The 15,939-nt window shown below is 34.6% G+C and overlaps 4 protein-coding genes and 1 non-coding gene across 6 annotated transcripts; 3 read left to right on the forward strand and 2 right to left on the reverse strand.

Moving 5' to 3' along the window:
- The first annotated feature begins 2,119 nt into the window (after window positions 1–2,119).
- On the forward strand, window positions 2,120–3,701 carry LOC9329730 (protein UNUSUAL FLORAL ORGANS). Its single transcript, XM_002890872.2, has one exon. It carries the CDS (start codon window positions 2,367–2,369, stop codon window positions 3,696–3,698), a length of 1,332 nt encoding a protein of 443 aa, XP_002890918.1. The 5' UTR covers window positions 2,120–2,366; the 3' UTR covers window positions 3,699–3,701.
- A 52-nt stretch (window positions 3,702–3,753) lies between these two features.
- LOC9326981 (GTP-binding protein ERG) lies at window positions 3,754–6,250 on the reverse strand. Its single transcript, XM_002893623.2, has 7 exons — window positions 5,642–6,250; window positions 5,329–5,418; window positions 5,061–5,206; window positions 4,604–4,762; window positions 4,331–4,505; window positions 4,098–4,237; window positions 3,754–4,015 (listed from the first exon to the last, which is right to left on the reverse strand). The coding sequence occupies exons 1-7, from the start codon at window positions 6,152–6,154 to the stop codon at window positions 3,931–3,933; spliced, it is 1,308 nt and encodes a 435-aa protein (XP_002893669.1). The 5' UTR covers window positions 6,155–6,250; the 3' UTR covers window positions 3,754–3,930.
- A 178-nt stretch (window positions 6,251–6,428) lies between these two features.
- LOC9329731 (protein SUPPRESSOR OF FRI 4) lies at window positions 6,429–10,028 on the reverse strand. Of its 2 annotated transcripts, XM_021012205.1 has the most exons (7): window positions 9,664–10,027; window positions 8,927–9,027; window positions 8,589–8,712; window positions 7,726–8,132; window positions 7,490–7,632; window positions 7,359–7,412; window positions 6,429–6,816 (listed from the first exon to the last, which is right to left on the reverse strand). In XM_021012205.1, the coding sequence occupies exons 1-7, from the start codon at window positions 9,855–9,857 to the stop codon at window positions 6,745–6,747; spliced, it is 1,095 nt and encodes a 364-aa protein (XP_020867864.1). In that variant the 5' UTR covers window positions 9,858–10,027; the 3' UTR covers window positions 6,429–6,744. The 2 variants fall into 2 exon arrangements, with proteins under 2 accessions (XP_020867864.1, XP_020867863.1); XM_021012204.1 differs by having other exon boundaries at window positions 6,429–7,412; window positions 9,664–10,028.
- Window positions 10,029–10,178: 150 nt separating this feature from the next.
- On the forward strand, window positions 10,179–10,262 carry TRNAL-CAA. Its single transcript has one exon. It is a non-coding gene; the product is annotated as a tRNA-Leu (tRNA).
- Window positions 10,263–13,742: 3,480 nt separating this feature from the next.
- LOC9326982 (MLP-like protein 328) lies at window positions 13,743–15,715 on the forward strand. The gene is made up of 2 exons (XM_002890874.2): window positions 13,743–15,255; window positions 15,420–15,715. The coding sequence occupies exons 1-2, from the start codon at window positions 15,069–15,071 to the stop codon at window positions 15,692–15,694; spliced, it is 462 nt and encodes a 153-aa protein (XP_002890920.1). The 5' UTR covers window positions 13,743–15,068; the 3' UTR covers window positions 15,695–15,715.
- Window positions 15,716–15,939: the final 224 nt, after the last annotated feature.

Genomic DNA, 15,939 nt, shown 5'->3' on the forward strand with positions numbered 1-15,939 from the left:
AAATCATTTATATGTAAATAAAACTACACAATGGCAGGATTGCAGTTTCGAATCAGTTAATGTGGGCGACAAAAAGAAATTAGATTATATTTAATTGTTAATTTTAAAAAGAGATGGATACTTCCTTCATTAATAAAAGTTTTATGTTTTATTATTAAATCAGACTATTTATTATGGGTACGACTTGTAAGCGTAATTAAAAGTTAAATAAAACCTAGCTAGTTGGGAAATGGGAAGATAGATGATTTGATAAAAACAAGACACTGTTTGGTTTCAGAGACTTCCTTTAGCATCAAAACACAAACAAAAGCGAAGCCTCTTGAGTTACTGCAAATAGAGAATATTACTACCCTTTTGCGACTTGTCAGCTTCAGATATTCTCACTTGTATATATTATTTTCACGGTAAACAATGCCTTAAATAAGAAACCCTGATTGGACTTTTGATCTGACTCTACTCTTCACTCTTTCTTCTTCTTTATTTTCAGTCATGATGTCTCTCTAACCCTAATCTCAATAACTCCAAACTCCTTTTTATTTCTTTCTAAACCTTGATTATAGCTAGCAATGATTTATAAAAACTTTTTTTTGTTGGATAAAGAATTAATAAGAAATTGAGTTGTAAATGTTTTGCGATGTCTAAAAATATGATGTTTGCAAATTAGATGTGAATTGATTTAAGATTTGTATGAAAGCTAGTTTTATCGAATATTGGATACGTTTCTTTTTTTTTCCTAAACAAGAAGTTCATGATCTTGGGCTTAGTGGTTTTAGAGTCTGAAAGAGTTTACAATTTGTAAAAAAATATTAATCACTATATATAATGATGGTTTCATCTAAAATTGAAACAACATCAAATAAGGGTATAAACATAATTTATTTTTTATTCTTAACAAAAAAAGGGGATAAAACTATATAAGAGCTATTTCTGCTATAAATTTAGGAGAAAACTGCATCTCATTACAAATATGCATCTCAATTCTTAGAAAGTTATTGTCTATATCTATTTCTCATGTTTAGAAATAACATTCTTGTATGTTACATATGATTCTATTTTTTCTTCCACGGTGGAAGTTTTATTTTTGGACTCTATTAAACCTTATATACTGTCAAATTTTGTGTTGGGTCCGAATAAGGTAATGTGATCTCCTCCAACAAAATTATTTAGAATAAATGACTTGTTTCCACTTCTATGAGATTAGAGAACAAATTAAGTAATTTTAAATGGTTTGCTTTAATATAATATACAAAAAAAAATTTTAAAAAAAATTGATCTTAATCTCTAGATTTCTTGGGTTGATCTCCACGAGTACAATTTGTCTGACCATTATCAAAAAATGAGAAGCGTGCATGTAGTTTAAGATAAAAGTTTGTATATTACAAATTAGAGAGGAAAACGAAAAAGAAGATGAAGATGTGATCAAGTGTGAAAAGTATTGGAGTAGTCTCCAAAATAATAATTTCGATGCTGGGCATTGACAAGATAACTCTGAAGCTCTCAACTTTAAGATCCATCACTTCCTCTGCCACCATTTTCACATTTACCCACACACATATACAAACAAAAATTTGTTAGTCAATAATTATCACCAAACTGTGGTTATAACAAGGCTTTTGGATAGTTGTGCTTGTTGATGTTCTAGGTTCGAATGATAACAAAGTACATCCGTTATCTATATTTGAATTACACTTAAATTCAAAATAATATATCCAAATTTCTATTTTTCTTGTCTTGGCCACTTGACCAGTGTAGTTTTTGTAGACGTTTTTTTTCACTTTAAAATATAACTACATATATCAACTGATTTAACTTTTAAATTTTTTGTTCACACTCAAATAGAAAAACGTAAGTAAGCTAAGCTATCAACCAAAAAAAAATACTAATTAAGATTAAATATTTTTGCGTTTATATGAAATAAAAATTAATTTCTGATACAAAAGAATTAATATTTTTGTATTTGTTGGTGTTTCACACTACTATACCTTTTTAATAATAAAGAAACACTATTTCTTTTTCTATTCAATAAATATATGTTTTTTATTTGTGTAAATTCATTACCTTTGTTTGTTTTTATACCAAATGTTCTTTATATATAATGCCACTTTACTCGATTGAAGCCAAGAACATATCAAAAACCCATGCAATAAGCACAGAGAAAGACCAAACACTTTTGTCTCCTCTTTCTTCAAAACCTTTACATATGATCTTTGCCTCTTTTCTTACAATGGGTTTTGCATAACTTGCACCAAAAACCTTCCTCAAAAACCCTACACATTAAATCTCCCTTCACATATTCCCAACACAAGAACGAAACTCTAAATCCATTTTCACCAAATATTTTCCTTTTTCAAATCCTAAACACTAAAATGGATTCAAATGTGTTCATCAATAACCCATCTTTAACCTTACCTTTCTCTTACACCTTTACCAGTAGCAGCAACAGTAGCACAACCACAAGCACCACCACAGACTCAAGCTCCGGTCAATGGATGGACGGTCGGATTTGGAGCAAGCTACCACCTCCACTTCTTGACCGCATCATCGCTTTTCTTCCACCTCCCGCGTTTTTCCGGACACGTTGCGTCTGCAAGAGATTCTACAGTCTACTCTTCTCCAACGCTTTCCTCGAGACATATCTACAACTACTTCCTCTTGGACACAACTGTTTCCTCTTCTTCAAACACAAAACCCTAAAGAGCTACATTTACAAGAGAGGAGGAGGAACAAACGATGATGATTCCAGTAAAGCTGAAGGCTTTTTGTTTGATCCTAATGAGATCCGATGGTACCGTCTCTCTTTTGCTTATATCCCTTCAGGGTATTATCCTTCTGGATCATCAGGAGGGTTAGTGAGTTGGGTCTCCGAAGAAGCTGGTCTTAAAACCATTCTCTTATGTAACCCTCTTCTTGGATCCGTGAGTCAGTTGCCACCAATTTCAAGACCAAGGCTTTTCCCTTCGATAGGTCTCTCAGTAACACCAACCTCTATTGATGTTACTGTCGCTGGAGACGATCTCATATCTCCTTACGCCGTGAAAAACCTCTCCTCGGAAAGTTTCCATGTTGACGCAGGCGGATTCTTCTCCCTCTGGGCGATGACTTCTTCTTTGCCACGGCTTTGTAGCTTGGAATCTGGTAAGATGGTTTACGTGCAAGGCAAGTTTTACTGTATGAACTATAGTCCTTTTAGCGTTTTGTCCTATGAGGTTACTGGAAACCGGTGGATCAAGATTCAAGCTCCCATGAGGAGGTTTCTCCGATCTCCAAGCTTGTTAGAGAGCAAAGGGAGGCTTATTCTTGTAGCAGCCGTTGAGAAAAGCAAGCTTAACGTTCCCAAAAGCCTTAGGCTTTGGAGTTTGCAACAAGATAACGCCACGTGGGTCGAGATTGAACGGATGCCTCAGCCGCTCTACACACAGTTTGCAGCTGAAGAAGGCGGAAAAGGATTCGAGTGTGTCGGAAATCAAGAGTTTGTAATGATTGTGTTAAGAGGAACCTCGTTGCAGTTGCTGTTTGATATGGTAAGAAAAAGCTGGCTGTGGGTCCCACCGTGTCCTTACTCCGGCTGTGGTGGCAGTGGCTCAGGCGGTTCAGACGGTGAGGTGTTGCAGGGTTTTGCTTATGACCCGGTACTTACTACACCGGTGGTTAGTCTTCTTGATCAGTTAACACTTCCATTTCCTGGAGTTAGTTTTTAAGACTTTTGGTTAAGAGACTACTTGTTGTTTCCACTTCTGGCTTTAAGACTGCTTGTTGTTTTTCTCCAAAATTCTGTTGCTTTATCTTATTCCTGTCTGTTTGTAGTAAGTTTATATTTCTAATGTCAAATGTCTAATCTTTGACAACAACATATACAGACAGATATCTTTTTGCGTACAAACCAATCCTAAATCCATCAAACTCAAAAACATAAGTCTTCGGAGAATGGTTTCACTTGAGCTTAACCTGGAGAATGAGATGAACTTTGCGGTTCATTATTCTCCTGAGTTCTTCATTGGCCTCAATTCCTATCCTCCTGCAAGATTAGCAGATCCTTGAGTCATCGATTAGTCAAAAGAGTGAATTTTGAAACGGCGTGTGATCTTGTATGCTCTTACCCGATTTTGGAACCGCCCTTGCCTACAAGAATTTTGCGTTGGCTAGGTTTAGGAGTGATGAGATGCTGTTCAATTCTAAGAGACCCGTCACGCAGCTCTTTCCAGTCCACTAGACGGTGCTCGACGCCATATGGGATTTCCTACAATTTGTTTCAATCAATCCTGTAAATTGTCATCTTTGGGATAGACGGAAACCGATACAGAAGATTATCTAGTAGAGGTTGTAGTATTACCTGATGAACATGGTCTAGTAATCTCTCCCTAACAACTTCAAGAGAAATGTTCTTCAAGACTTCTTCACTCATCGTGAATGCATCTTCTTCCCATGGTTTTTTTACTGCCTGATCCATTAAATATTGGCTAAGATCTTTAACTCCTGATCCCTTAAGTCCAGATATCATGAAGTACCTAGAACAACAACCAGGGAAAAAAAACAAATTTTTTCAATCAATTCGAGATACTTCCTCGGTCATTGTTTTTAAACTGAGTCAGGTATAGATATCTACCTTTCATATGCCGGAAGATCTTGGAACTCCTCAGCAACCTTTAACAGATCTTTTTTCTTCTCAACCAGATCAACTTTGTTCATACATAAAATGCGCTTTTGTTTCGGATTTTCTTCTTCGCCCATGTATTTGATCAAGCGTACCACTCTTGAATCGGGACTATATATATCAAACAGAAAACATAATTCACAAACTACAAAATAAGTCTGAGAACTCTATTTCTACTTGTCAGTAATGCAAGACCACAGCCATGAGTCCTTTTTCAAAAGAAAGAAATAGATGCATGTTTCCATGGATAAGCTCGGGGAGATGAACAAGATATCGAAACAGAGAAGCTAGTAATAATAAGCCCACCATACGATACCCCACTTAATAATGCTCCTAACCATACTACTCTCAGTTACGAGATAACTTATGTGAAGCTAATATAAAGTACAGAAACGAGTAAATGACTAACCTCATGAGATGCCTATGGACATCAAACATAACAATGAGGACATCAAACAGGTCAACAGAAGTCCAAGCATTTTGCACACGAGATTTAATATCTTTGTAACCATATCCGCTTTTCTTCAGCATCAGACCCGGAGTATCGAAGAAACACTGCATGGTTCACAAATATTAAATATTTCAATCTACAAATGATTGCAACCATAAAAATCTTGACCTCAGAACTTAACCATACCAAGTAGTTTCCATAGGCAACAGATACAGAGAAAACTTACGACTTGTGTATCTCCTTTTGTCAATACTCCTAACACTTCATGAGTCGTCGTGTTAGTCTTCCGTGAAGCAGCAGCAACCTTTGTTCCAACCTAAACTTAGACATAACGAAACACTAAGCATAATTATCAACAAGAGGCAATATAAAGATAAACAATCACTTTAAAAATCGCAACTTTAGGATTAAACAAAAGTCATATCAGCTCCAAATTCAACCAAATAAGCAACGAATTCATACATAAACATATACACAAAGTCTCATTCGATTCTCAAAGACCAATCACAGAAATGTAAAAATTGAGGAAATGAGCCAACCATGAAATTAGTCAGCGACGATTTCCCAGCGTTCGGTGGACCAATGATACCGACATTAAGAGACTTCTGATCTTCTTCTCTAACTTCACCTTCACCAAGTTCTTCATCAGGTGACTCTAAAGCCGCCTCTAACAGAGCCTTAGCGAGAATCCTAGACCTATCAATATTATCCTCATCATCATCCTCAGAGCTCACTTCTTCTGCAACTTTCAATTTACCTTTCTCAGTCAAGTTTCCAAAGAAGGCTTTGTTCACTCTTTCTCTGTACCCTTTATCCCAAGTTGCTTCCTTGGGCTTCTTCACAGAATCTCCATGGGAATCTTCGATTGGGTATTGACTACTATCGAAAACAGAGTCGCTGCTTGTTCCGTCTTCGTTGACGGAAGTGGGTTCGTCTAGATTCGGCTGCGCTGAGTAAAATCGGCGGAGAAAGTTTTGAGCTTGATGGGATTTGTGAGGTGTTGTTGTTCGTGAGATGGAAATTAGTATACGTAGAGATCTAAAAGCTTTCATTTTTGCAACAATGGTAAAGTAGCGATCTCGGAACAAAGAGGCTTCGAGGGTTTTAGAGGTTTTGATGTTTTGGGGAAAGTGGTGACAAAGTAACTCAATATTACAGATAGGCCCCTCATTTTTTTTGCTAATCCACTTTTAATCCCTAACTTTGTATTTGATACAATAAGATTAAGAGCAATCCCAATTTGGAGGTATCAAATGACTGAAGTACAAGGCTACTAAGTTATTAGTCTATTTTATTTTGGGCAAAATATTAAACATAATGCAAATATTTTGGGTGAATCTGTATAATATAATACTTTGATCAATTCAGAAGAAAAGGAGACAAAGTTCTTCCTCCAAGTCTCCAACGACAAAAAAAAAGGACTAAACTTCTGAGAAAAAACATCTCTGACATCCCTAAAACAATGCAAAGGTAAAACTAACTCACCTGGCTAAAGAATACAACAGATGGAAAGTAATAACTTAAAATCAGATCATAAATTCAGTATCTGAAAATCTGAACAAAAGTGAGTGAAGACTTGTTGTAACAAAGCCCCCCATCATATCGCCTTTTCTTTAACGCGGGTTTGGTTTGGTGCCAAATTCTAAAACGCCATTCGCCCAGCAAGCCTACTTTCTGAGATTCGTCTGTCTATGGCTGCATTTATTGAGTTCATCTGCAACAAGTACCAAAAGAAACAAACTTGGTTCTGAGTTTAAAAGTTGGATGCTTTATTTTGAAAGAGTTAAGCGAGTTTTCGTTTTGGTTCCCCAAGGCCTTGTGATTGTGCAAAGGCGCCAAACTTTGCAAAGTTAAGAATATAAAAAGAGCTGACCTGGGTTTGAAACCAAACCTGTAGAGTATGATCTCTTGTGGAACCAATCACCACATTTTTTATACAATACAAGAGACAGAGGAAATATAATGAAAAACAAACAGATACAAACGCAATTTTCTTCACTACCTATTGCGAGTACGAGTACTATAGCTACTAATGATACCTTTCAAACATTAATGATTCAAAATGCTCAGTTTTTTGCCTAAGTAATTCTTATCATATTCTAAGGTAAGAAATTATAAACTGAATAATATGGTGGTACCTCTTAGCACAGAAACAATAGGATCTGGAATAGAAAAGTATAAATAAAGCCTACCAAATGGGTTAGACGTGCAAAAGCAAACTCTTCTTAACTTTAAAAAGGGCAAATCAGAACTTACCTGGCTGGTTTCATCGTGCACTTTGTATTTCGGTAAGGCCATTCTTCTTTCCTCCTGCAGATACAGACACATTGTGTCAGATTTAAAACCAATGGATACCATTCCAACATGATGTATAGGAATAAACTAACCATAGACATCGCTTCATCATCCCATACAAGATAGACCTCATTAGGCTGATTGCTAGGAGCTTTATTTGCAATTACAGGAGGTGGACCAATTGAAGGACCGCTAGTGTTTGGGCCAGAGGCATAAGAATGAGCATTAGTCCCACCTATTGCAACAAAACATGATAAAGGTATTACAATTTGATACGAAACAGCTAAACCAAACGTAAGCCAATGATTCTAAGAACTTAAGATTGAACCTGGAATAGAATTGTTAGGTGGATAAGCATTTGCTGATCCTAAAGCATCTGCATGAGACGGTTGCTGAGCCCCACCAACAGGCAGAGGAGCAGAAAATGGTGAAGCTTGAGAAGGAATGCTGTTATTCACAACAGGGAACAGAGGTTGAGGAACCGGCATTGCAGGTGATGATGAAGGAATCCCAGGAGGAGTTACTCCAGTGACTGGTGAAGGTTGTACGACAGGAGCTGAGGTTGGCTGAGTCATCCCCATATTTTGAACAGGAAAAAGTGGTTGTGGTCGATACCCTAAATGGGCAGCTGGAGGTACAGAAAGAGCTGGATTTTGTGGATACCATTGTTGTGGACGAGGAGGTGGCATTTGCCATACAGGAGCAGGATGACGCATAGGAGGACCAGGATAATACCTGCTGACACGAATTTATTTATCATGGTCAATAGCGATACATATTACAATATCTTAGATCATGAACTATTTCAAAAAAACTGTTTACTACAGGTGTTATTGTGGTCTTCAAGAGGAACAAAAGAATGGTTCTAGGACAGAGTTCTATCTTGGAAAATCCCAAGAACAAGCTAAGGAAACTAAGAACCTTATGAATCATATTTGGTTGAGTGCAACAATATCTTAGATAGCGATCTCTTTCAAAAAATGTTTACTAAGGGTGTTATAGGAGAACAAAAGTAGAAAAGTTCTAGGATAGAGACAAGCTAAAGAAACCAAGAACCTTTTGCATCAAGAGAACTAAAAGAAAAATCTTTCCCCATCACTTAGCATGGATAGGATTTTGAAAAACAAAGATAACATCTGAAAATTCAACAAGTAACTGCGACAGAGAGAGTATAGTGTAGTTAGTACATACATTGGTCGTGCAGCACCAGGAACTTGTTGAGGCGGATATACCATTCCATATGGTCTAGGAACTACACCACCAAGAGGGGCGGACGGAATCTCAACTTTTGCAACTTTGGCTGGAGGCTCTTCCTCTGCAGAAAACATAACTTCAGTTCAGAAGGTACCATATAAAATAAGCCAAGACAATAACTTAAAAAAGGCGAAAAGCCGCATGCAAAATCAAAACGAATTCATGACCATTAGATGCAACAGATCCACATTACTTGATGAAGAGACATACAAATTCCTTGCCTTACTTCTCCAAATGAATTGCTGATAATGTAAACAGTACTCTCACTTCCTTACCTTCTTCTCCGTAATGAGCAGCCAAGACATCGGGTGGAATTCCTTGCATTCCATATATTTCAATATCAGTTGAATCTCGACCCGTTTTAGCATTAGGAACCCTGGAGTGAAAAATGTAAAAAATATCAAAGTTAGTAGTGTCATGAAAATCAGAAGAAGTGAGAGCTATATAATCGTGCGTCTCCGCAAACCCAAGCTATGGAACTAAAAGAGTTATCTAATCAAATCAAACGAAATCAGCCTAGACAAGAACTGAGTTAATCTTACATAGGTCTCAAAACTGAATGAGTTACTCAACTAAACGAAGCAAAGTGAAAAAAAAAAAAAAACCAAATTCCAAATTCAACATGCAAACACATTGACCAGTACCACAAATTCCTAGAAAAACCTATCAAGCAAAAGCAAAAGACAGTTTCTTTACCAAAATTTGCACACAGAAATTAGGGTTTATGACCAGACATACAAAATTAACCAAACCCATTCAATAGCTAACACAAAAAAAAACGATTCAAATTCCCTAATCATCCAGTAAACATGCACATTCAACCGATTCAAACCACAAAACAACAATCAAAATTAACGCAATCTAACATAAATCAAAAGACGATCGATCACACACAAGAGGATAAAAATCAGAACTTGACCAAAGATCATAGAGGCATCAACCCTAATATCCAAATTAACCTAATACCAAAAAAAAGTGCTAAGAGGAGAGAGCAAAAGAAAGAGGCACATACTTTGTAACATTCTCTTTATGAACCTGAAGAACATGAATCACCATGCCACTAGCTGTAGAAAGCTTCTTATGACAGACATGACACTTAAAGTGCTTAGCTTTCTGATGCTGCACAAGAATCTTCTCATCATCAAACTCTCTATCGCAGTAATAACACCACACCTTCTCTGAAGCTCTCTTCTTCTTCTTACCCATCACTAAACCTTTCTCCTATGTCTTGATTTCAAGATTCTAATTGAAATCTCTCTCTCGTCTCTCAAAGTCTCGTTCTTTGTCTCCTTCCTCCGCTCGCTAGGGTTTCTAATTGGTAACAAGCGTTTCTTCGATTTCTTCTACGATCTTCAGATTCTCTGTTTTTTTTATTTTATCTAATGGTTTACTCTTCTTTGTATTTATAAGAAAAGGAACTTTCTTGTGTAATACTGCGTAAAAACCCCAAAACTTTGATTAATTGCATATGTTTCCCGAATTCTCACTAAATTCTATATTTTGTTAGTAAGAAGGTATTGCAAAATAGTCAGGATGGCCGAGTGGTCTAAGGCGCCAGACTCAAGTTCTGGTCCTCGTAAGAGGGCGTGGGTTCAAACCCCACTTCTGACAATTATTTTTTTGTTATTATAAGACTTTTAATTCTCTTTCTTTATAGTCTCATTGTTGACTATGAAAACTAAGATCGGACCCGCCGTCCACCGCGGGAGAATATTGATTTACATATGTTGCGTTTAATATTGTGTGTGTTTTTTAGTAGAACGAATCGTGTAGTATACTTATAAATATTCATAATAACGAATTGTAGAGAAAATGTAAAATTGTTTATAAATATACCCATCGTATTAATTATGATTTTAAAAATAGAATTTTGTGTTTTAAAATTCTAAAATTAGACGATTCATGGGAATTAGAACAGTCAAAATAGGTCAAAAACCGCGGGTCGAGCCCACATCATCTCACTATGGGGCAGATTTGGGAAAATATATTAAACCCGCAAATAAGTGGGTCACATGGATTAATTCGCAGTGGGTCATAGGTTTAATCGGTTTTCATCCGCAGGTTGGCGGATCAGCCCAAATATTAGTATTTATTGATAAAATTATAATTTATTCAACATGTGGTAATTTAAACAAACTTTTAATAGTATTTTTTATTTATTTATTTATTTTAGTAGTATTTGAAATTTTGGTTACTTTAAAATTATTTAAACAAAATCCATGGACAATCCCGCAAATCCGCATACATTCGCGGGACGGGTTTGTATTTCATATATGCTACCCGCGGGTCGTGTGGACCGACTAACTACAAGTCAAAATATTTTTTGTCTATCGCAAAACGGACTTAACGGGACGAATCAACTCGCTTTGACAGTTCTAATTGGAATATTATTTAGTCATACAACAAAATGAAGTTTGGACATAGGAATAATATAATATGTATCTTATTTGTTAGATGAGAGATTGAAAGATGAAGTATAATGATTGAAAATTAATTGTTATTTTTCATGATTCACAAAATTTAATAAATACTTATCATCTTGTTGAATAATTCTAAAATCATATTCAAGAAATCTTTATAAATTGAAAATTAAACTTCTTTGGTAAACTATAGGTATAAAAATATCATAATTTCGATTTAATCTAATTAAATTAAAATTAGTTACATGGATTTCATATCTATTTAATTTACACGACCAAAATAAAAATATCTATTTAATTTACACGACCAAAATAAAAATATCAATTTAATTTATAAAATAGATGGGTTATTTGTGATAAATTTTCTAGAAATCTTTAGAAGCAAGTAAAATATCTTTCAATTAATGATAATTGGCTAAAATGAATGAAATTAATGACAAAAACGTTGATTGTTATGGAATTAGTCCCAAAAATATATGAACAAATTTATTATACGTAATTAATGTATAATATTGTTCAGAATATGCTTTTATTATTAGTTATCATAAGTACAATCAGATTTTATTTGATTTCCATAAATATTTGATTTTAATTCGATTTTTCATTATTAATTTGAATTTATATTCCAAAAAAATTTCAAAGATCCGATTTTAGAATTTCGGGTCAATTTTCTGATTTTAACCCGACCCATTTTCATTTGTACTTCTCTTTTAATAGTATAGAGATAACGTATAAAAAAATATGTTGTTAAAAACAGTAAAAGATTTTAAATAAGATTTTCTATAACTTTTTTTTTATTGTTATGAGACTTTTAATTCTCTTTCTCTATAGTTTCATTGTTGACTATGAAAATAACGTATAAAAAGAATATATGTTGTTAAAAACAGTAAAAGATTTAAAATAAGATTTTCTATAACAAAGAAACTTTGACCAGAAAACATAGTTTCTATAACAAAGAAAAAGAAACGATAAGAGATAAGAATTACATAACTATTAGAAAAGATTATAAATAAAGGATAGTTATTCATTATTTCTTAAATACATACAAAAAAACCTTGCAACAAAAAATTTATAAAGATATGGGTGCTAAATTGAATTCAATGATTTTATTAATGTTCGTGGTAACAATGGTAATAGCAATGGAAAATGTCAATGGAGAGACAAAAGCTCAATGCCAAGATAATTGCATTCTAGGTTGTGCCACCACCGGAGCACGTCCGAACATGTGCCTCCAGAGTTGTTACCGTAGATGCCAAGGCAAACCTGGTCGTGCATTAGGTAATCAACTAACCATTTTTTCAAAAAAAAAAAACAATAATCTAACAACTTTGGAAATATATCAAAAAAAATATATATTTTGATGATTATTGCGATTTTTTCTAACTATAGAAAATATATTTCCTCTTTGTATCAATATATTTATTTTGTGAAGAATTTAAGTAAATTCAAGTAAGTTTGACTAGTATAATAATAATTAACAATGGAATGTTCAAATGATTGAGCGATATAATTAATTTTCAAAAATGTGAAAACATGAAAATATTATAATATCATAAACTAAAAATATTTCTTCTTTGTATAGTGGAAGCGCGGACTTAGAAGAGACGAAGAAGTCATGTATCAGTGTTGGACTCTTGGGACTTTTAAACCAATTTTTATTTCTACTTCTGTATCCTTATGTAATCAATTGTAACGCTATTAAATAAAAGAAAATAAAATTTGTCTCATGTTACAAATTTTGTCTCGACTTTAAGCATGTCTCTGTCTAAGACTCCTCTTAGATTTGAATCTCATATTTCATAATTTTCGAAGTGACATGTAGCGGCTCATTGCTTTTCTTGATTCATATTTTCAACTTTAGGTATTTCAAAGTGTACTATACCTTGTGGATAAAGCAAATCCATATGACCATATTTACATGAGACAAAAGTGAAACCATTAACCATCTCTGTTTCAGCTGCAAGAGAGAAACACTTTGTTCCAATTTATAGACTTAAGATAAAACTGCCACTATCACGTTTCTCCTATCCAAAGAAAAAAAAAGAGTACGTAATGAAACAGCAAAATTGGCTCTCACTTGTTTTGCCGTTTCGCTGTGCTTAAATCCGAAGCTTTTATATTTTTCTACATTGATTTGAGTTAGAAATAATTGGTACGTCGCGGGACTTTCTGATTTTAACCCTTCATTAGCTTGGTTTTATGCGTTGAACCTCTCTGCGGTACATATATTATTGGTATCTTATAATAGCAAAAGAAAAACAAAGAAATTTGAATACACCAAGAAGCCAAAAAAAAAAAAACTATGATGAGAAGAAACTCATCCTTAAATGAGAGTACCGATAATATGAAATTAGAATGGTTCATTTCTACAAAGAAAAGAAGAGAAAAATTAAGTTGACAAATCAGAGAATACCTTGGTTTCTTCACACTCGGTGAGCCAATGAAGTGATCCATACGGGCTTCTTGCAATCAGGAATTCGATATGGAGAAGTACCGTTAACCAGAGCCGGTCCGGAGGGCAAGCAAGTGAAGCCATCGCTTAGGGTCTCACATTATAAAATATTTTTTTTGGGAGAATTTTTTTTTTACATTAACAAAAAGGCCTAAATTTTTAGTTATGCGTAGGGTATCAAAGAAAATTTTGAAACTTTGGACCGGCCCTGCCGTTAACGTACCTCCAAGTGATGGTGCTAAAATCGAAAACTTCACAAAGTAGTAGCATTGTCTAAGCCAAACTCAGATGAATTATATAACCAAGTGCCAGCTTGTAAGTCCCTAAATTTGTCGTTACCGAATCCAAGACTAGGACATGAGAAGTCATACTCTCCTTCTTCATAACCTCTCGATGATGAGATGTTGAATGTTGGAAAGAGGAAAACTCACTGGTGTTATGAAAACCGAGTTTTAGAAGCTGCAAAGATACAACTAACCATTCACTTCTTAATAACTCTTTTTCTAACTAAAAACGTTCTCTTCTTCTTTCCTAACATTTACGTACAACAAAATTTTAATTTAACCTTTTCTTTTTATTCTTGCCAAAAAATGAATTTCAGCTATTGTTGCACCTAAAGGGAGACATCCTAGTTTTAATTTCAGCAATGTTCTCTAGCTTCCGTGAAAATATCAATATCCAGATTATGAAACTTATGAAGTCGAAAGGAGGACTTATTTTAATTATTTTAACTATAACATATATAATGCAGACTTATCATTTACACAGTTGACATATATATTTTTTTGGAAATTTCGTGTGCGTCAGGAAATGGCTGGCATTTATTTTTCTTTCTTTATAATTTCTGCTGGATCGTGTTTCTTTAAAAAGAGATTTAGTTAGATCTTTACCAAAGAAAGTAAGCGTATGTACTTGAGAAAGAGCAATTTGATACGTGTCGTGTAATTATCGCACTAATATTCTAATTATGGTTTGTATTTTATAAGAAAACTTACTAGCATCGTGGTCGGGTGGTCATAAACAAACTAATTATCTTGGTCATAAACTAATTATAAGAAAGCTTACTAGCATCGTGGTCATAAACAAACTATGTTTTGGAAATAAAAAGTCTTCGTCATAACTTAATCATTTAGCATAATTAACTAATATTAACGTACTCGATGTCAAAAAATAATAATGTTAATATTCTCCTATATAGAAGTCAATTCAATATGTCAACAATTGGAAAATTTCAGACTGTCTTATGGAATAATGGGAATACGTATGAAAAATAGGAAAATCAGGTATAATATCAATTAACATTTTAATTGATTAATTTGACAGTCAGAACAGACAATAACGTGTATAACATTACGTGACCAGAATTGTTTAAATATATTGAAACTGTCAACAATTTGAAAAGCCGTATTAACTTCGTTGTTAATGTAAATTGGTGTTGATCTTGTGTATATAAAGGAAGGGCGAGACGAAAGTAAATTTCACCAGAGACGATACACGAACACAAAAAAAAAAAAGAGAAGTAATCGAAACATAATTAATTCATCAATGGCGATGTCGGGAACATACATGACGGACGTTCCTCTGAAGGGATCGGCGGAGAAACACTACAAAAGGTGGAGTAGCGAGAACCATCTCGTCCCTGACGCCATCGGCCACCTCATCCATGGTGTCACCCTCCACGACGGTGATTGGGACTCTCACGGCGCCATCAAGAGCTGGAAGTACACTCTTGGTTCGTATATCTACTCTTTTTATGTCTAGACTCATGAGTATATAGCCACTTTACAAATGATTTGTCTTAACATGGAAAAAAAGTAAGGTTTGTTTAAGTATGGTAAGATATGAATGTGTTTGGTGATCAGTAAACAAAATGTGGTGTTTGTTTGTGTGATGAAGATGGGAAGGAGCAAGTGTTTAAGGAGAGAATTGAGATGGCCGATGAGAAGATGACGGTGGCGTTCAATGCGCTCGATGGTCAAGTCATGGAGGAGCTTAAGGTGTATATAGCAAACTTACAATTCATCCCCGGTTCCCAAAATGGCTGTGTTTGCAAAGTTAGTGTGATTTGGGAGAAACGCACCCAAGACTCCCCAGAGCCCACCATGTTCATGAAGTTTCTCGAGAAGATGGTTGCTGACATGGATGACCATATCCTCCAAAACGAGGAATGATGGATCGATATTGTTTAATCATCAACATGAGGAATTATGTACGTTTGTATTTTATTTGTGTTCATCTTGTATAATCATGAAATTACTACTTATATATTATCATCATGGTGTTGTATGTCCAAATTTCAAAAATCTAATATATACAATTGTTTAGTTATTCATAAAGCAAAAGTGTTATTCACTACGAATATTTTAGTTATTTCGAATTCGAAGTGTGGTAACTTTTTTTTTTTTTTTGATAAAAA

Source organism: Arabidopsis lyrata, assembly GCF_000004255.2.
Source record: "Arabidopsis lyrata subsp. lyrata unplaced genomic scaffold ARALYscaffold_1, whole genome shotgun sequence".
NCBI lineage: Eukaryota > Viridiplantae > Streptophyta > Magnoliopsida > Brassicales > Brassicaceae > Arabidopsis > Arabidopsis lyrata.

What these genes read in the sequence shown, in the direction of transcription:
- LOC9329730 (XM_002890872.2), top strand. Translation starts at nt 2,367, where the DNA reads ATGGATTCAAATGTGTTCATCAATAACCCATCTTTAACCTTACCTTTC.
- LOC9326982 (XM_002890874.2), top strand. Translation starts at nt 15,069, where the DNA reads ATGGCGATGTCGGGAACATACATGACGGACGTTCCTCTGAAGGGATCG. An exon ending in GAGCTGGAAGTACACTCTTG is followed by an intron (nt 15,256 to 15,419) that starts GTTCGTATATCT and finishes TGTGTGATGAAG; the next exon opens with ATGGGAAGGAGCAAGTGTTT.
- LOC9326981 (XM_002893623.2), bottom strand. Translation starts at nt 6,154, where the DNA reads ATGAAAGCTTTTAGATCTCTACGTATACTAATTTCCATCTCACGAACA. An exon ending in CGTCGCTGACTAATTTCATG is followed by an intron (nt 5,419 to 5,641) that starts GTTGGCTCATTT and finishes GTCTAAGTTTAG; the next exon opens with GTTGGAACAAAGGTTGCTGC. An exon ending in TACTAGACCATGTTCATCAG is followed by an intron (nt 4,238 to 4,330) that starts GTAATACTACAA and finishes AACAAATTGTAG; the next exon opens with GAAATCCCATATGGCGTCGA.
- LOC9329731 (XM_021012204.1), bottom strand. Translation starts at nt 9,857, where the DNA reads ATGGGTAAGAAGAAGAAGAGAGCTTCAGAGAAGGTGTGGTGTTATTAC. An exon ending in CATAAAGAGAATGTTACAAA is followed by an intron (nt 9,028 to 9,663) that starts GTATGTGCCTCT and finishes TTTTCACTCCAG; the next exon opens with GGTTCCTAATGCTAAAACGG. An exon ending in ACCTAACAATTCTATTCCAG is followed by an intron (nt 7,633 to 7,725) that starts GTTCAATCTTAA and finishes TTGTTGCAATAG; the next exon opens with GTGGGACTAATGCTCATTCT.